Source organism: Panthera onca, chromosome C1 (genome assembly GCF_046562875.1).
Source record: "Panthera onca isolate mPanOnc1 chromosome C1, mPanOnc1 haplotype 2, whole genome shotgun sequence".
Lineage (NCBI taxonomy): Eukaryota > Metazoa > Chordata > Mammalia > Carnivora > Felidae > Panthera > Panthera onca.
The window spans coordinates 32,970,180-32,991,022 of record NC_138346.1 but is presented as its reverse complement, the minus strand read 5'-3'; the positions used below and the strand labels follow the sequence as shown (position 1 = coordinate 32,991,022).

The following is a 20,843-nucleotide window of genomic DNA, read 5'->3' as shown; positions in this document are numbered from 1 at the left end:
CCTTTTATAGAAGCTAATATAAATTATGCCCAACTCTTGATAATTTGAAAAATATGTATACCTTTTTCAAAGTACAGTAGCATATTTGAGAGTCTGAGAAGTATTCTCAAAAAGCAACTTTAAAAGGTAGGTTAGCTTCTACAAATATACTTGACTACAGAATCCTCACTACATTATTTACTACAGTATCTTTAATCTGTCTCACTAACAAATTTCCTTCTTTTCTATGAGACATTTTCTGCTAATTCTTTAAGAATTTAGGAATATTAACTAATTTACTTGTTGCTATTATTATTTTAGTAATTTTCAGTTCCAAGAGAGAAATAAATACCAATTTATTATATAGTATATGACCTAATGTTAGTTTGTAATCCAAAAAGTGAATAGTTGATTGTCAGTTTAAAATAGTATTCTTCACGAATGGATTCTTGGATTTATTTTCAAGAGACATGGAAATCCATTAATTTCATTTCTGCTTATAGGTAACAATTTAATGTTCTTTCTCCATTATTCTTATCTCTGTTTTTAACAGCTATTTTTAAATGCTAACAATAAGGTGGCAGACAAGAACGAGAAAGACCTTGCCAACAAATTACTGACAGAAATGAATGAGGACCAGGTATCTACAAAGCCTGCATCTTGTTTCAGCTGAAGTCCAAAATCAGCCAATGGGAGCAACTATTCCTGTACTTTTCTTCTTATGTCTTAAAACACACCAACACTATCTAATCCTAATGTTCATTAATTATTTTTGAAAATTGTTAAAAAAATTAAAAATTTTTTTCATCTAAAAGATAAATCTGTTGAAATCTTGGTGGTTGATGTAAATGATCAACAGTATTCCATCTTTGTATGTGTGTATTCTTGTCAATTTGAGGAGATATAAAGTACAGGAATGGGATCCCAATATCAACGTGGTGATGACTTCATATTTTGGGAGCTTCTTTTTCTAAGCATTGTGGTGTATTGGGACCTTAGGGCTTTGTTTGTGAATATGTATGGTCAGTTTTAATACCTTGATTCTTTGCTTCTTGTTGACAAGTAATGATTATAATTCAATGGACAACCTGAATCCTGGAGGAAGGGAAGAAGACGCTGAACTCTCTTTAATTTAGCATAAAACTTAACTGTTGTCTTTTGTAGAAAGTCACCTCTATGTGGGTAAAAGGCAGAAATAAGCAGTTTTTGTTGCTTTTCTGCATTAGGTAATTCATTTTGGAAAAAACTACCTATAAAAATTGCTTTGTTATTTTTCTTTCCTGAAATGTTTGTGAGAGAGCTTTCATGATGTCTTTTATTAATATTATCTTAATATCCAGGTTTATAAATAGAGCTGTGGTATAGATATGATTATTTTCTGTTCTGAATGTAAAATACCAATTTACAGAGTACCATTTTAGATTTCTCTATAAATGTTAGTCCCTCTCAAGGCCTATATAGATTAATAAAACAGTTACAATGATATTCTCAGAGGTTTATGTTAGTATTCCTAATTGTAGGTACTGTGATGACTAGTCTTTGGACAAAGTGTAGGAAAGATCTTATTTATAAGAAATTCTCTATACAGAATTATTAATGCATAGTATGTTTATTACACATATAATAGGTATATATAATAATGTTTAATAAACAACATCAACAAAAATCAAGATACTGGCTTAAATAACTTGCCTAAAATTGGTAGAGCTTAGCTTAAAATGACAAAGATCTAATCAGTCCCTTAAATCATCTTTATTGGTAGGGAGAGAGGAAAATCCCACTCATGAAGTGACTGCCTTTAAGTCATAGTAATATATTACCAAAAGCAGATTTTTGGAACTGTTAGTTTTTACAGCTTTCTAGTTCTCATGTAAGGCTTTCATGGTTCATTAAGCCTGATGATATAACCCAGTCATATTCAATTTTTTAATGTTAATGTTGTATTTTGTTTTCACCTTTTGTCTCTAAATGCACTGTTCTGAAACTTAACACTTCTCTTTATGATGAAGCTTAGACAAAATAGACAAAATGAAGCTGCTTTTTATTTTTTCTTACAGCTTTTGACATTAAAGCTTGCCTACTCAAAAACATGATAATACTTATAGATACATATTTCATTTTCTGTTCTACCTCAAATTCTGCATCTTATGTAAAAATAGGTATACCTTATTGCTTGCAAGTGTGATTGATTGGTAAATAAATATACCATTTCAATTATAACACAAGGCTTGGAAACCAAATAGACAACACCATTTTAAATACCTTATTATACATGCTAATGAAATTCAAAGCTAGGAAGTTCAGTGTATTTTTGAAGGGAAATTAAAATATAATAGAATTTTTTTTTTTTTTAATTTTTTTTTAATGTTTATTTATTTCTGAGACAGGGAGAGACAGAGCATGAGTGAGGGAGGGGCAGAGAGAGAGGGAGACACAGAATCAGAAGCAGGCTCCAGGCTCTGAGCTGTCAGCACAGAGCCCGACACGGGGCTCGAACTCACAAACCATGAGATCGTGACCTGAGCCGAAGTCGGTCTCTCAACCAACTGAGCCACCCAGGCGCCCCGTAGAATTTTCAATGATAGATCTTTCTCCCTTCCTCTGGAGATTGTCCATTATTTTTAAAAGCATGTGTTAAGCTTGTGTTCTTTTCGGGTTTTGGTTTTTGTCCCAAAACATTTCAAAGTGATGAGTGAATGTAGCTTTATCCTTCTTGACACATGGTTTATTTTCGTCAAGTAGGTAACTTTTCTTGCAGGTATAGTGTTTCAGAAATCTATTTTATTGTAAGAGGAATGTATTGCATGTTAAGTAATTATTTTTTCAGGTTTTCAGAACAAAGGTTTCCTAACTAAATACAAATCTTGAACACGTTGTTAATTTCTTTCCTTTTTATTTTTTTTCTCTCTGATAGGTGTTTCAGGGGCAATTGGATTGTTTGGCTATATCAACCATTAAGGCTTTGACAGCAGTAATGAATAAATCTCCAGCTGCTAAGGTGAAACAAAATCCGCAAGCTCAAAAATGTTATCCTAGATATGCCAGTTTTCACTATGAAATCCCCAAAGTAATGTATGAAAGTATATATATAATACATTTGGTGTTATACCTGAAGTGAAATAGTTCACAAACTATCTCAGTATAGGAATCATTTGCTGTTAACTTTTGAGACAAACACCTAATGGGGACTGCTTTGGATTATAAGATAGGCATATAATTATATGATAGAACTGTAAGCTAATAGAGACTTACAGTGTCAGTAAACAAAGATAGCACTGCTGTTGAAAAGATCATTTTAAGTGATTCTATGGTTAGTGAGTTTAAAAAAGTAAATTTTATATCATAGTTTTTCTTCATTAATAAAATAATCACTCTTTCACTCTTTGCTCAGTTTATGACTGCCTAGACTGTGAGAAAATTTTTCACATGAATAGCCCTATCAGTTTGGGACTTGTTTTTCACAATGGCCGTGGAAATTCTGCTTCTTTGTTACCAAACCTCAGGATTTTCTTTCTTTATGCTGATTTGTGCTAGTAGTTTCGTCATTAAATAGTTTTAAGGATTAGTGAGATCATCTGTGTAAAGTGGTAAACCTATAGTGCCAGGCACATGGTAAGTGCTTAATAAATCTCAGTGTCGATGATGATGATGATATTTTACCTTCTGTTTACCACCTGTAACGTATTTCATGCTTTACCTTTTAGTAGCAGACATGAATGAATTATTCCTGGTTTCCTAAGCCATGCCTTCAGTAGTATTACTAACTTTCCATTGGTTCCACTAGGACACTAATGTTTGCTCTATAAATGTTGACATATGTAGCTTATGGTTAGATGCCTACTAGACAGCTTTTACAATTTTACAGGCCTGCTTGGGAATCTAATTCTAATTACAATAGTTTCTGTAAGGGAAAAAAAATCATTTTAAGTTCTAAGTAATTGGTTTATGAGTATAATGAATTAGCTGTACTGTATTATGAAACTCAAGTCTCAAGTGATGTTCAAGTCTTAAGATAGAATTTTTTTATTATGTAATGCATGGTTTAAAATTCAAAAGGTTATGTTAAAAATACCTTTTTAAAAATGATAGGTATTAGTTTTTTAAGTTTTAATTTAAATTCCAGTTAGTTAACATACAGTGTAGTAGTATTTTCAGATATACAATATAGAGATTCAACAATTCCTTACAGATGCATTTACTACAGATATAATACTCAGTGCTCATCACAGGTGCACTCTTTAATCTCTATAACCTATTTAACCCATCTTTCCACCCATCTACCTTCTGGTAACTATTAGTTCTCTGCCTGTTTTGTTTTCTTAAATGCCACATATGAGTGAAATCATATGATGTTTGTCTTTCTCTGACTGACTTCTTTTGCTTAGCATAATACTCTCTAGTTCCATCCATGTCGTTGCAGATGGCAAGGTTTTATTCTTTTTTATGGCTGATTAATATTCTGTTTTGTGGGGTTGCCTGGGTGGCTCAGTCGGTTAAGCGTCCAGCTTCAGCTCAGGTCATGATCTGGCAGTTTGTGAGTTTGAGCCCCACGTCGGGCTTTATGCTGACAGCTTGGAGCCTGGAGCCTGCTTCAGATTCTGTGTCTCCCTCTGTCTCTGCCCCTCCCATGCTCATGCTGTGTCTCTCACTGTTTCTCAATAATAAATAAATGTTAAAAAAATTAAAAAAATATTCCATTTTATGTATATACCACATCTTCTTTATCCATTCATCAATTGATGGACACTTGGGCTGTTTTCATAATTTGGCCACTATACATGAAGTTCCTATAAATATAGAGGTCCATGTATCCCTTTGAATTAGTATTAAAAAATACCTTTTGGAAAAAAATGTTCTTTCTACCACTGGGCTCACAGCCAACTAGTTCCTCTCCCTAAAGACAACCAGTCTTACTCATTTTGTTTAAATCTTTTGATTTTATAATAAAAGTGTATACATTTTTGCCTGATTTACTGGACCAGTTTAGCATTACTAGATTTTTGTTGTCTTTTTATTTTACTTTATGACTTTGTGTGCCCACTAGTTCAAAAATACATATGACTTAGACCTTTCTAAAATGAACTTGATGTTTGAGATAAATTCAATCCATTTAGATACAAAAAGAAGAGAGAAAATTACCCAGTTTTTTCTGTCACCACTCAAAATTGCCAGGACTCTAGTCTTTTTTTTTTTTAAGTTTAATTCAAATATCTTTATTTTTTATTTTTTATTTTTTTTATTTTTTTTTTATTTTTTAATATATGAAATTTACTGTCAAATTGGTTTCCATACAACACCCAGTGCTCATCCCAAAAGGTTCCCTCCTCAATACCCATCACCCACCCTGCCCTCCCTCCCACCCCCCCATCAACCCTCAGTTTGTTCTCAGTTTTTAACAGTCTCTTATGCTTTGGCTCTCTCCCACTCTAACCTCTTTTTTTTTTTTTTTTTTTTTTCCCTTCCCCTCCCCCATGGGTTTCTGTTATGTTTCTCAGGATCCACATAAGAGTGAAACCGTATGGTATCTGTCTTTCTCTGTATGGTTTATTTCACTTAGCATCACACTCTCCAGTTCCAGGACTCTAGTCTTTTGAGACTGCTGCCTGGCTCTTGTTACCCCCAAAGTCTTCTCATTCTTTTGCCATTTTTGTTTTGACTTCATGTAATACTGTACTAATTACAAATCAAGGGAAGATGAAAGTGGTTGTACCCTAATCTGAAATTTATATAATATTTTTATAATATACAATTATACAATTGCTAATTTGATTTATTTTACATTTGGTAGATTATTGTCACATCATATTTCAGAAGACCTATGGAATCTATTTTAGAGGGTGCCTGGTGGCTCAGTAAGGTTAAGCGTCCAACTTCAGCTCAGGTCATGGTCTCATGCACGGCTCATGGGTTCAAGCCCCGCATTGGGCTCTGTGCTGACACCTCACAACCTGGACCCTGCCTCAGATGCTGTGTTTCCCTCATTCTCTTTGCCCCTCCTCCACTTGTACTCTGTCTCTCTCTCTCTCTTTCTCTCTCTCTTTTTCAAAAATACATGAACATTAAAAATTTTTTTAATTAAAAAAAGATGAAGATGTGATTTAAGAAGCAAATACTGTACTCCGTCTTTTCAGTATTAACTGAAATGGGTATTATTCAACATTTTAAATAATCAACAAATTCAGTCTTTGAAAGTATGTTTTGATGTGTTTATTTCCCTTCCCTTAGGAAGTATTTAAAGAAAGAATTGGTTATACACATATGTTTGAGGTTTTAAAATCCCTGGGTCAGCCACCGCTAGAACTACTTAAAGAACTTATGAATATGGTGAGTTTTTTCGCTGTATTAAACAAGTTCCATTATCTCCATATCCAAAATGGTTACTAACCTTTTGTCTTTTATGTTGCTTTATAGGCTGTAGAGGGTGACCACACTTCAGTTGGGATTTTGGGCATTAGTAATGTCCAGCCTCTCTTGCTTCTTATCCAGTGGCTTCCAGAGCTAGAATCCCATGATCTGCAAATCTTCATTTCTGATTGGCTGAAAAGAATTTGTTGTATTAATAGGCAGAGTCGAACTACTTGTGTCAATGCAAACATGGGAATTCACATCATTGAAACCCTTGGTTCCCATTCTTCCCTCCATCGAACTTGTGCTGAGAACTTGATTGCACTTCATGGTTCCTTGGGGAGTCAGTCAGTGAGCTCAGAAGAAATACGTCAGCTGCTAAGATTGCTGAGAGTGGATGAATCTGAGTATATTCACCCTTATACTACTCCTGTGACTCGAGCAATTCTGACAATGGCCCGAAAACAAAGTCTAGAGAGCGCACTGCAGTATTTTAATTTGTCACATAGTATGGCAGGAATCTCTGTGCCTTCCATACAGAAATGGCCAGGGTCTGCCTTTTCTTTCAATGCTTGGTTTTGCTTAGATCAGGATCAGTTGACTCTTGGCAATGCTAACAAAGGAGGAAAAAGAAAACAATTGTACAGGTACTGATACAAGTTATGGAATATAAATGAATACTGTCATAACAATATATGCTGTAATTCTCAAACAGGAAAAAGCTTTTCAAGCATCTAGTTTTTAAATGTACAACAGTTTAGCTGAAACCGTTTTATCCTTAGGGCATACACTTTAATTATAAGTGTTTTATCGCTTTCATGATATTGATTACATATGTCAAATATTTTGGTAGGTCTTTGGTTAGTTTGGAAACAAAGTTCCTTCTTAAAAGTATGATAAAAGTGGAAAAAAAGTGTAATAAATTTTAAAATGAATGGTGATCTCTATGTTCCATTAAAGGTGCTCTATATTTATATGAAGGATCACAAAACCTATGTGTATGTACATCCAAACTTAGTTACTTTGGTAACTGATAATTTTAAATAAATTTAATGCCTTGTGATTTTTAAGACATTTATTCATGCTTTCTGAATCCTATTTGAAAGAATTTTGAAATCTTCAAAATTTATCATTTTACTTTTGTTTGATAATGGAATTCCACTCTTCTGGCTACCTTTTATAATTTGTTAAACCATTAAGCCCATAAAAGATTTAGGAATTACCATTGATATGAGGTTGGACTGATGTGTGGCAATAGAATGTAAGCCACAGCATTATTGATAAAGATATTCATGATGATCTTACGGTTTTGTGTGTATTCAGTGATAAAACTGAACTGACTTCAAAAGTTCTGATAATGTATATTTTTGTTAGCTTTTTTACAGGAAGTGGCATGGGTTTTGAAGCTTTTATTACCCATTCAGGTATGCTGGTTGTTGCAGTGTGCACAAAAAGAGAATATGCTGCAGTTATGCTTCCTGACCACAGTTTCTGTGATTCCCTCTGGGTAAGGTTTTAGGACATCACATTTAACTTTTTGGTTCTTTTCTTTAAAATCACACATTTGGTGAATGTACATCAGGAATTATCTCCTTTTTGAGCATTGATTAATTTTCACTTCATAATTCTGCTTATGTTGAAATTTATAAGGAAGTTAATAGCATTATCATCCTCATTATAAACTCAGCGGTAATAATTTTTCTCCTAAACAATTAAAAGTAAATATTTCCATTTCTTTCATGTTTTCTAGAATCAGATTTGGTTTAGGAATTCAATTTAAAATGAGAACATAAATTATAAAGTATAAAATGCTTCTCATTAGGAAAATTGATTCTAAAGAATACTCAGACTTGGAAAATACAGGAAAGATACTTTGTTACAGTTGTGTATAAGTTGCTAGAACATATATAAATGCTTTTGTAGTACTACAGAAAAAATTGTCATTCACTCTTAAGAACAGAATTTTAACCAGCATTTAATTATGCTTAATCTCAATGTTCTGCTATTCACACAAACTAATTGAGTAATACTCTGAAAACATTTGTCATTCCAAAGATTTAATGTAATTTTAGTCTTTAAATGTATGCTTTACTTTACTAGCACAACATAACCATTGTTCACATGCCTGGAAAAAGACCCTTTGGTCAGAGCTTTGTCTATATCTATGACAACGGACAGCAGAAGGTCTCTGCCCCTCTCAGATTTCCTGCCATGAATGAAGTAAGCACACCTTATCTACTTGTTATGGGACCATGGGATTTTAAAATGTTTTGTATGTTCTAAGATACAGTAAGTTAATATTTAATACTGTTAGCCTATCATTATTAGATGAAGTTGGACAACATGTAATAAAGAAAAACAACTCAAAGAAGAAACAAATGTAATAAAAAACTTATGGGGAAAAAGACCTAAAATGGGAAAGCCAAAGAAATTGAATAGAGGAGAGCAAAGGATCATTTAATAAAGCCCTCCATGGGATGTCTGGGTAGCACAGTAGGTTAAGCGTCTCATTCTTGAGACTCTTGATTTTGGCTCAGATCATGATCTCATGGTTCCTGGGGTTGAGCCTGGCAAGTGTGGAGCCTGCTTAGGATTCTCTCTCTCCTTCTCTTTGCCCCTCCCTTGCTTGTGTGTTCTCTCTCTCTCTCTCTCTCTCTCTCAAAATAAATTTAAAAACTTTAAAAAATTAAAAATAAATAAAATCTTTAGAATAATAATAATAAAGCCCTCCCAAGTGTACAAAATACTTAGAGACTATTATGATGGTCTCTTTTCCATCCTCACTGAATTTGAAACAGTAATGAAGAAACTTTAAGCCTTTACATTGTAGTCAAATATAAGATGGAACTTATTGAGATGATTCTTAAAGAATATTATTGTAGCAGTGATTCACACATCAGGATTGTAGGATGTAAGCTTGGGAAATAGCACACTGATTTATTTTCAAAAATGTATTTGGGGAAAAGAATCAGAAATAAAAGCTGCAATTTGTAATAGCTCTGTTTAAAAAAATCAAAAATAAAGATTGTTTACATATTGTATTAGAAATGGAAAAAAAATATTATTGTAAAAGTTCTCTGAGAATTCTTAGATAATTCTAAAAGAGCCTTTTTTGAAGGTAATGAAATCTGTTATTTCCCAGGTGCTTCTCTGATTCTAGTAGTTTCTTATTGATGTTCATCCTGATGCTCATTTTAGGATAGCCTGTAATTAGTGTTATTATACTAATGTGTAGTTCTGTTTATAAATTTTAAGGGAGAAAAGTAGTTTCCTTTATTTTAGATTATAGTAAAGTTGTTAAAGTTTTTAAAAACACTCATTAAAATTTCAAAATTTACAGGATATAATGTGAATTATAAAAGTAACACATCCAAATCCCATAGGCCAAAAGTAACATCTCTCATTGGCTTCTTATGTATGCACACACATGCACACATTATGATCCAATAAAATTAAAACGTACAATTTATTTTCCATCTATTTGTTTTTTTAATTTTATGTGCTGTTTTATTTTCAATCTGAAGATCGAGATATAATTAAAATGGTGTAATTTATTTTGTTTGTTTCTTAATTTTTAGCCTTTTATTTCCTGCTGCATTGGTTCAGCTGGGCAAAGAACCACCACTCCTCCACCATCCCAAATCCCAGATCCACCTTTTTCTTCCCCCATTATCCCTCATCGGACATCATTTGGTGGAATTCTGTCATCAGCCTCCTGGGGAGGAACACTTGAAAAATCAAAATTGATTACCAAATTGATATCAGCTGGAACTCAAGATAGTGAATGGGGATGTCCCACATCTCTGGAGGGCCAGCTAGGGTCTGTTATCATATTTTATGAAGGACTACAGCCTCCTCAGGTGAAGGCATTGTATTTAGCAGGTGAGCATGTACAGTCATACTGTTTAAACTTAGTGGTTTTTTTTTTTTTGCTGCCTACATATATTTTGAAGAATATATTTGATCTGAAGAGTGTATTTGTATTTGTAATGGAACCTGAAAGGGAAGAAAAATCCCACTACATTCCCTGTCCGCCCACCCTCAACTTGATTGGGATATTATTGACATAAAACATATGTAAGTTTAAGATGTACAGTGTAATGATTTGATAGACGTGTATATTACAAAATGATTGCCGCAAGGTTATTTAGCACCTGCATCCCTCACATAATTAGAGTGTTTTACATGTATGTTGATAATATTTAAGAACTGACCTGTGAGTTTGAGCCCCATATTGTGCTCTGTGCTGATGGTGTGGAGCCTACATGGGATTCTCTCTCTCCCTTTTTCTCTGCCCCGTCCATGCTCTCTCTCTCTCTCTCTCTCTCACAATAAATAAATAAACTTAAAAAAAAAAAAAACAACACAAGGAATGGTCAATACTGTTTCCTCCTTTTATTGATGTAAGGTGGAACCTTGTTTGAATTTGCATTTCTTTTTTTTTTTTTTAGTACTATTCATTTACTATTCAATTTCTATGATATCTTTTCACATTGTTGGTTATTCTGCTATTTTTCTTCTAAATTTAAATTACTTAACATTAGATAAATTAATAGGTAAATTTTGTTATATTTGATATTAGGTTTTTAATGCTGTATAAAATTTCCTTTCTATAGTGGAGATTGAACCACCCACAACTTTTCTAGGTTTTAGATGAATTGAAGGTGATACCAAAATGAAGTTCATTTTGGCTAGTATGGTTTAACTGTGTTGAGTAGCTTGGAACAGCTTAATTTTATTTATTTATTTATTTATTTATTTATTTATTTATTTATTTATTTTAACAAGCTCTCTTTAATAAAAGGAAAAATAGAAAAACAACCAAATATCATGTACTATATTATCTGTGTCATTCTCGTTATTCATCTGTTAAAATTGATGGCAATGTTGTATGTATAGTAATTTACAGAATTCATATTGTTAAATAACTTTAATTTTATTTATTTTTATTGTTTTTTAAAAATTTACATCCAAGTTAGTTAGCATATAGTGCAATAATGATTTCAGGAGTAGAATCTAGTGATTCATCCCTATATGTAACAAACACCCACTGCTCATCCCAACAAGTGTCCTCCTTAATGTCCCTTGCCCATTTAGCCCACCCCTCCACCCACAACCCATCCAGCAGCCTTTAGTTTGTTCTCTGTATTTAAGAGTCTCTTATGTTTTGTCCCCCTCCTTGTTATTATATTATTTTTGTTTCCCTTCCCTTATGTTCATCTGTTTTGTGTCTTAAATTGTTCATATGAGTGAAGTCATAGGGTATTTGTTTCTCTGACTAATCTCACTTAGCATAAACACACTAGTTCCATCCATGTTGTTGCATATGGTAAGATTTCATTCTTTTTGATTGCTGAGTAATACTCTATTATGTATATATACCACATCATCTTTATCCATTAATCTGTTGATGGACACTTGGGCTCTTTCCATACTTTGGTGCTGCCAGTGGCACAGCTGTAAACATTGGGATGCACGTGCTCTTTTCAAACAGCACACCTGTATCCTTTGGATAAATACCTACTTGTGCAATTTCTGGGTTATAGGGTAGTTCTATTTTTAATTTTTTGAGGAACCTCCATATTTTCCAGAGTGGTTGCACCAGTTTGCATTCCCACCAGCAATGCAAAAGGGTTCTTCTTTCTCCGCATCCTCACCAGCATCTGTTGTTGCCCAGGTTGTTAATTTTAGCCATTCTTACTGGTGTGAGGTGGTATCTCATTGTGGTTTTGATTTGTATTTCCCTGATGATGAGTGATGTTGAGCATTTTTTTCATGTCTCTTGTTAGCCATCTGGATGTCTTTTTTTTTTTTTTTTTTTTTTAAATGTTTATTTATTTTTGAGACAAAGAGAGACAGAGCATGAACGGGGAGGGTCAGAGAGAGAGGGAGACACAAAATCTGAAGCAGGTTCCAGGCTCTGAGCTGTCAGCACAGAGCCCGATGTGGGGCTCGAACTTACAGACTGTGAGATCATGACCTGAGCCAAAGTCAGCCGACTGAGCCACCCAGGCGCCCGTATCTGGATGTCTTCTTTAGAAAAGTGTCTATTCATGTCTTTTGCCCATTTCTTCACTAGATTGCTTTTTTGTGTGTGTTGAGTTTGGTAAGTTCATTGTTGATTTTGGGTACTAACTCTTTATTTGATATGTCATTTGCAAATATCTTCTCCCATTCCTTTGGTTGCCTTTTAGTTTTGCTGATTGTTTCCTTTGCCATGCAGAAGCTTTTTATCTTGCTGAGATCCCAGTACTTCATTTTTGCTTTTGTTTCCCTTGCCTCTGGAGAACGTGTTGAGTAAGAAGTTGCTGCAGCAGAGGTCCAAGAGGTTTTTGCTTGCCTTCTCCTTGAGGATTTTGATGGTTTCTTGTCTTATATTTAGGTCTTTCATCCATTTTGAGTTTATTTTTGTGTATGGTGTAATAAAGTGGTCCAGGTTCATCTTCTTCATGTCGCTGTCCAGTTTTCCCATCACCATTTGTTGAAGAGACTGTCTTTATTCTATTGGATATTTTTTGCTCAAAGCTTAGTTGGCCATACATTTGTGGGTCCATTTCTAAGTATTCTCTTCTGTTCCATTGACCTATGTGTCTGTTTTTGTGCCAGTACCATACTGTCTTGATGATTACAGCTTTGTAATACATCTTGATGTCCAGAATTGTGATGCCTCCAGCTTTGGGGTTTTTTTTCAGGATTGCTTTGACTATTCGGGGTCTTTTCTGGTTCCATACAAATTTTAGGATTATTTGTTCTAGCTCTATGAAGAATGCTGGTATTATTTTAATAGGGATTGCATTGAATATGTAGATTGCTTTGGGTAGTATTGACATTTTAACAATATTTGTTCTTCCTGTCCAGGAACATGGAATATTTTTCCATTTTTTTGTGTCTTCTTCAATTTCTTTCATAAGCTTTGTATAGTTTTCAGTATGTAAGTTTTTCACCTCTTTGGTTAGGTTTATTCCTAGGTATTTTATGGTTTTTTGGTGAAATTGTAAGTGGGATCGATTCCATGGTTTCCCTTTCTGCTGTTTCATTATTGGTGCACTGATTTCTGTGCATTGATTTTATATCCTGCCACTTTGCTGAATTCATGGATCAGTTTTAGCAGGTTTTTGATGGAATCGTTTGGGTTTTCCATATAGATTGTCATGTCATCTGTGAAGAGTGAAAGTTTGACTTCCTCCTTGCCGATTTGGATGCCTTTTATTTCTTTGTGTTGTCTGATTGTTGATGCTAGAATTTCCAATACTATGTTGAATAACAGTGGCGAGAGTGGACATCCCTGTCTTGTTCCTGACCTTAGGGGGAAAGCTCTCAGTTTTTCCCCATTGAGGATATTAGTGGTGGGTCTTTTGTATGTGGCTTTTAGGATCTTGAGTTATAATCCTTCTATCCCTACTTCCTTGAGGGTTTTTATCAAGAAAGGATGCTGTATTTTGTCAAATGCTCTCTCTGCATCTATTGAGAGAATCATGTGGTTCTGTCCTTTATTTTATTAGTATCATATATCACTGATTTGTTTGTAGATATTGAACCAGCCCTGCATCCCAGGTATAAATGCCACTTGATCATGGTGAATAATTATTTTAATGCATTATTGGATCCAGTTGGCTACTATCTTGTTGAGAATTTTTGCATCCATGTTTATCAGGGAAATTTATCTATAGTTCTGCTTTTTAGTGGGATCTTTGTCTGGTTTTGAAATCAAGGTAATGCTGGCCTCATAGAAGGAGTTTGGAAGTTCCTTCCATTTCTATTTTTTGGAACAGCTTTAAAAGAATAGAAGTTAACACTTCTTTAAATGTTTGGTAGAATTCCCTTGGAAAGCCATCTGGCTCTGGACTCTTGTTTTTGGGGAGGTTTTTGATTACTAATTCTTTACTGGTCATCAGTCTGTTCAAATTCTCTATTTCTTCCTGTTTTCAGTTTTGGTAGTTTGTATTTTTCTAGGTATTTTCCGTTTCTTCCAGATTGCCCAATTTGTTGGAATATAATTGCTTATAATCTCTTATTATTGTTTGTATTTCTGCAGTATTGGTTGTGATCTCTCCTCTTTCATTTTTTATTTTATTTGGGTCATTTCCTTTTTCTTTTTGATCAGACTGTCTAGGGGTTAATCAATTTTGTTAATTCTTTCAGAGAACCAGCTCCTGGTTTCATTGATCTCTTCTGTTTTTTTGATTTCAATAGAATTAATTTCTGCTCTAATCTTTATTATAATTTCCCATCTTCTGCTGGTTTGGGGTTTTATTTGCTGTTCTTTTTCCAGCTCTTTAAGGTGTAAGGTTAGGTTGTATATGTGAGACCTTTCTTCCTTCTTTAGGAAGGCCTGTATTGCTATATACTTCTCTCTTCTGACTGCGTTTGCTGCATTCCAGAGGCTTTGGGCTGTCGTGTTATCATTTTCATTGGCTTCCATGTACTTTTTATTTCCTCTTTAATGTCTTGGCCATTCATTCTTCGGTAGGATGTTCTTTAATCTCCAAGTTTTCATTTCTTTCCAAATTTTTTCTTCCGATTGATTTCAAGTTTCATAGCGTTGTGTCTGAAAATGTGCATAGTATGATTTCGATCTTTTTGAACTTGCCTGAGGGAGAAACAACTTAATTTTAAATTTTGTTCTGATTACACAGAATCAAGGAGGCCAAAAATATTCAGTGATGTTTATGTACGTGTGTGTAAATAATTTTCAGGTCCAAACTGTTTAAGCCCTTGGAAATTTCAAGAGTCTGACATGGCTGACCTGTCTGGTAACATCCTTCTTCACTATACTGCAAAGGTGAGAGTAAATGCATGGACTGTATCTACTTGTAACTGTGCTATGAACTAAAATTCGTTTTTTGTTCCTTTTGTCATTTCAGTGGTTAATTGAGAAGGATAGTCTTGAATTAAATTTAAAAATTACTCATTTTCTTTTCTTTTTTTTTTTTTTTAATTTTTTTTTTTTTCAACGTTTTTTTATTTATTTTTTTTGGGACAGAGACAGAGCATGAACGGGGGAGGGGCAGAGAGAGAGGGAGACACAGAATCGGAAACAGGCTCCAGGCTCCGAGCCATCAGCCCAGAGCCTGATGCGGGGCTCGAACTCACGGACCGCGAGATCGTGACCTGGCTGAAGTCGGACGCTTAACCGACTGCGCCACCCAGGCGCCCCTTTTTTTTTTTTTTAATTTTTTTTTTTTAACGTTTATTTATTTTTGAGACAAAGAGAGACAGAGCATGAACGGGGGAGGGTCAGAGAGAGGGAGACACAGAATCTGAAACAGGCTCCAGGCTCTGAGCTGTCAGCACAGAGCCCGACGCGGGGCTCGAACTCACGGACTGCGAGATCATGACCTGAGCCGAAGTTGGCGGCTTAACCGACTGAGCCACCCAGGCGCCCCCCCACCCCCCAAAAAATTACTCATTTTCAAAGGAAGAGGAGGTCCAACTCTCAACTAGGATTCAAATGTTTTGATTATGTCATCCCAGTAGTATGAGTGAGGAATCATATAGTATGAGTAGGAATCGTTGTGGTGGGAAGTTTTACTAATGAATTGACTTCAGTAAATGAAACTGTTTAAACTTGGATTATCCCACTTTTTTGGAAGGGGAGATTAAACAGAATTATGGTTAACATTTTTTTGTTTATTTTTTAAATGTAATTCTAGCAAGAAAACAAACCAAAAAAATGAAATGTTTACTTCAGAAGGAGAAAAAAGAAACTACCTATATGCATAGCATGCATAGTCCTTTTTCCTTCAAAGACCTACCTAGTGAAAGTAATTGAGGTCCGTAAAGTCTGAGGGAAAGAACTGGGAGAAGAAAAGGGAAAGTGGCATAAACAGTGTCAGTTGCCTTCATTGTACTAAATGTTAACACTGACACAGAAAATGCTTTTATTTGTGAGATTATGCACTATAGAATTTTTTTTCTAGTTTAGCCAGCTAGTACATGGTCATAACTTACTACTTTAATACTTATTTGTGATATCTGACCTAATAAAATTCACCTAGCATTTGTATTCCCCTTTACTTTTTATTTTGAATAATTTCAAGCTAGAGAGGAATTGAAAGAATGGTAAAGTGAAATCATGTATACTCCATACTCTCCACCTGAATTCACCAATTACCAATTTTGCCACACCTGTTGACACCTGTTGCCTGTCTTTTGTGAAGGCACATTGACATAGGTATCAATGTAGCTATGTATTTATGTAATTATTAACCTACCTGGGAAAATTATCAATAATTTATGTACTGTATAACTCATTCAAATTTTCCCAGCTTTCTCAAAAATATTTTGTTTAGCCTTTTAAAAAACTTAAATCAAGGTTCATGCCTTGCATTGGTTATAAAGTCTCTTAGGACCCTTATTTTTTTTAGTGTTTGCCTTTTGTAACACTAATGTTTTTCCAGTATGTTTGTTTACTGAACTAGACTTTATTTTCTTGGCAGGGGCTAGATCATATACTTATTTTCTTTTTACTGTTATTATTAAATATATAGGAAATAATTGAATTTAATCTCACTGATATATTTAATAGCATGTCCTAGATACATGTTAGTTAACTGAGTCTTTGTGGCATTATGTTTGTCATATTTATTCTCTTTCCAGATTTAAACTTGATAACATTAGGTTGAATTTTTACTGTTGGAACTTCCTTCCAGTAGTTGGAAGTTCCAACAGTAAAAATTCTCTAATAAGAAAATAGGTATTATTGTTTTTCCTCAAGAAACTCAGTATGACAAATACATCAATAAAACAATTTTTTGGAGGAATATTTCTTGAAACAGTGATATATCATGATAAAAAGTGTTCTGTGGTTAACAGAGTTTGGGGAAATGCTGTATTCTGTTTATCCATTTTGGAGATTGATCATATACTTGAAAAATCTTATTAGAAAAAACTTAGTTTATGTTTGTTTTATCCTACTCTTTGACCAGTTATTTGAACATAGAACACATTCTGTTTTTCCATCTCACTTATTTAACAAATGCTAGTTTGAGAAAAGCTGCTCTTGAAGATTTTCTGAGAGTCAACAGCTTTTCATTTTTGTAATTGCTTGTAAGAGGTGTTGAACCATCCATTGTTTATAATTTTTTGAGTGTCTTCTCCATGCCAAGAATTGTGCTGAACTTTTAAGATCTAAAGATGAATTCAGTGTCTGGCTTTAAGAAACTTATAACCAGGGGCGCCTGGGTGGCTCAGTCAGTTGAGCGTCCAACTTCGGCTCAAGTCATGATCTCACAGCTTGTGAGTTCGAGCCCCGCATCAGGCTCTGTGCTGACAGCTCGGAGCCTGGAGCCTGCTTTGGATTCTGTGCCTCCCTCTCTCTCCCCCAACCCACTTGCATTCTGTCTCTGTCTCTCTCAAAAATAAACAAACATTAAAAAAAATTAACAAAAAAAGAAACTTATAACCCAAACTGAAGTAAATATGTAAAAAAAATGAGTGCAATGTAATTTTATGAGCATTTTTCTTTTTAACTACCATTTATTGGGTATTTACACTAATATTAAGCACTATGCTAAATGTTTTATATGTATTATTTCACTTAACCTTCATAAAAACTCTAAGGGATGTATGGTATTACCCGTGTCTTTTATGAGGTGTGGTTTTCTGAGGCTCAGTAAAGATAAGCAACTTGCTTAGCCTCATAATTTTAGTGAATGGTAGTGCTGGAGTTAGAATTCAGTCTGTTCAGTGCATATCCTTAACCACTATACAGTATTTCTGTGTTGGAATTGTGTATAAAATATAGTGAGAATATAAAGGCATGAGTGGTTAGTTCTTTCAGATCATAGCAAAGATGGTTTGATTTGTGTTTTAAAAGGCAGGGCTGAGGAGGGATGTGCCACATGTAACAAGCAGCACCTACAAAGGCATAGACTTTAAAACTGGGATCTACGTATATTTGGGTTTAGGGCACAAAGCAAGTAGGAAGAGAAGATGGCAGGAAATGAAATTAGAGGGCACATAGAGGCCACATTATAGCAAGCCTCCTATGGCAGGCTAAGTAGTAGGCAGTGGATAGGATTTTAAGCAGAAGAACAAAATATGGTAAGGTTTACATTTTAGAAAAAGGTCTCAAGCTGCATTGTGAAAGTTGGATTGGAGGGATAGGAGACGGGAAGCAGTCATGCCATTAGAAGTTGTATTGTATGAGGACAGGTCATAGATACACGCTACCCAAACTGAGGTAGTAATGGGAGAAAGACATTTCTGTCTTTGAGACTAATATAGTTTACATTGAGTTAAGTGTAAACTCAGTTTCCGTTTGTTTTATTAAAGCATTTTTTCTCAGTTGCCTTAAGAAGAAAGCAATGATGCATCATTTATGCTAAAATTTGTAGTAGTTTGTTTTTTGTTTTTTTTTTTTGAATGGTAATTGGATTCGAGGATGCTTCATTATCTGCAAATTCACAGATTGGATGTGAAGTTATATGCTTTATAATCCTTCATGGAAGTTAACAAATACATTTGATAATTTCTAGAATTGTAGACTAGACTCTTAATATGAATGTATCCAGAATTGTCAATAACATGAAGGAAAAGTGTCTTATGCCTGTGATTAGAATTTTATATCATATGTTTTTCTGTTTTGTGATTTTTTTTAAGGTTTATTTATTTATTTTGAAAGAGATAGGGTAGGGGCAGAGAGACAGAGAGGGAGGGAGGGAGGGAGAGAGAGAGAGAGAGAGAGAGAGAGAGAGAGAGAGAGAGAGAAAGAATACCAAGCAGGCTGTGCACCATCAGCATGGAGCCTGATGCAGGGCTTGAGCCCACAAACCGTGAGATCATGACCTGAGCTGAAGTCAGATGCTTAACCAGTTGAGCCACCCAGGTGCCCTGTTTTGTGATTTCTGTATCTCACATTTTAATCACATAATTAAGTGTACCAGTGAAATTATGCCTAGGGAAATACTCATGGGAATAGAACACTGAATTTGTTAAAGACTCAAAATCTTGGGCCACCTAGGTGGCTCAGTCGGTTAAGCATCCAACTCTTTTTTTTTTTTTTTTTTTAATTTTTAAAAAATATTTATTTATTTTTGAGACAGTGCGAGAGACAGAGTGCAAGCAGTGGAGGGCAGACAGAGGGAGAGACAGAATCCGAAGCGGGCTCCAGGCTGTCAGCCCAGAGCCCGATGTGGGGCTTGAACTCACGAACTGTGAGATCATGATCTGAGCCGAAGTCAGACACTTAACCGACTGAGCCACTCAGGCACCCCTAAGCATCCAACTCTTGATTTCAGCTCAGATCATGATCTCATGATTCATGGGATCGAGTCCCACTTGTCTCTCTCTCTGCCTCTATCCTGCTTGCTCATTCTCTCTCAAAATAATTAAATAAATAGCCAAAAGCTGTTTGCATAAGTTGGTTTAAAACTTTAATTTTTTTTAGCTTTATAGGATTTTTTATATTTTAAAGATTTTTTTTAATGTTTATTTTTGAGAGAAGGAAGAGAGTACGAGTGTGGGAGGGCCAAAGAGAAGGAGACACGGAATTGGAAGGGGGCTCCAGCATAGAGCCCGATGCAGGGCTCGAACTCTTGAAGCTCAAGGTCATGACCTGAGCCCAAGTCAGATGCTTAACTAAGCCACCCAGGTGCCCTCCCAAAATTTTTTTGAAGTTTAGTTGACACACAATGTTACATTAGTTTCAGGTGTACAACACAGTGATTTGACAAGTCTGTATATTGTGCTGTGCTCACCACAAGTGTAGTTCCTGTCACCATAAGCACTATTACAATACCACTGACTGTATTTCCTGTGCTGTACCTTTCATCCCTGTGGCTTACTCATTCCATAACTGGAAGCCTGGATCTCCCACTCCCCTTCACTCATTTTGCCTGTCCCTCCCCACCCTCACTCCCTTCCCTTCCCCTCCCCTCTGGCCACCATCAATTTGTTCTTAAAAGAGAAAAAATTGTAACTCCAGTGATTGGTGAGTAACTTGTTGCTATAGCTCTTCTATCAGGTGACAGGTAGAAGTGACCTGCTTTTGATGAGTGAGTCCTTTAGAATCTAGTCCCTTACAGGAGTGCTGATGCATAGGGGCACATGTACCCCAATGTTTATAGCAGCACTTTCAACAATAGCCAAATTATGGAAAGAGCCTAAATGTCCATCAATTGAGGAATGGATAAAGAAGATGTGGTTTATATATACAATAGAATACTACTTGGCAATGAGAAAGAATGAAATCTGGCCATTTGCAGCAACGTGGATGGAAATGGAGGGTATTATGCTAAGTGAAATAAATCAGTCAGATTTCACTCATATGTGGATCTTGAGAAACTTAACAAAAGACTATGGGGGAGGGGAATGGTGAAAAAAAAGTAACGGAGAGGGAGGCAAACTATGAGAGACTCTTAAATACTGAGAACAAGCTGAGAGTTAATGGGGAGTGGGCAGAGGGGAAAGTGGGTGATGGGCATTGAGGAGGGCACTTGTTGGGATGAGCTCTAGGTGTTGTATGGAGACCAATTTGACAATAATTTATATTTAAAAGAAAAAATAGAATCTAGTCC

At 35.0% G+C, this 20,843-nt stretch overlaps 1 protein-coding gene across 4 annotated transcripts in view; it reads left to right on the top strand.

The window, feature by feature from the left end:
• The window catches only part of NBEAL1 (neurobeachin like 1), a 180,270-nt gene that overhangs the window by 60,552 nt on the left and 98,875 nt on the right, over window positions 1-20,843 (top strand). For 2 of the 4 annotated variants that reach the window (XM_078450984.2, XM_078450987.2), the window contains 8 exons: window positions 533-619; window positions 2,894-2,977; window positions 6,205-6,303; window positions 6,391-6,971; window positions 7,699-7,831; window positions 8,425-8,544; window positions 9,903-10,206; window positions 15,021-15,106. In XM_078450984.2, the coding sequence (XP_078307110.1) occupies window positions 533-619; window positions 2,894-2,977; window positions 6,205-6,303; window positions 6,391-6,971; window positions 7,699-7,831; window positions 8,425-8,544; window positions 9,903-10,206; window positions 15,021-15,106 (1,494 nt within the window). The remainder of the gene's footprint in view (window positions 1-532; window positions 620-2,893; window positions 2,978-6,204; window positions 6,304-6,390; window positions 6,972-7,698; window positions 7,832-8,424; window positions 8,545-9,902; window positions 10,207-15,020; window positions 15,107-20,843) is intronic. The other 2 variants (XM_078450986.2, XM_078450985.2) reach the window with 1 other exon arrangement.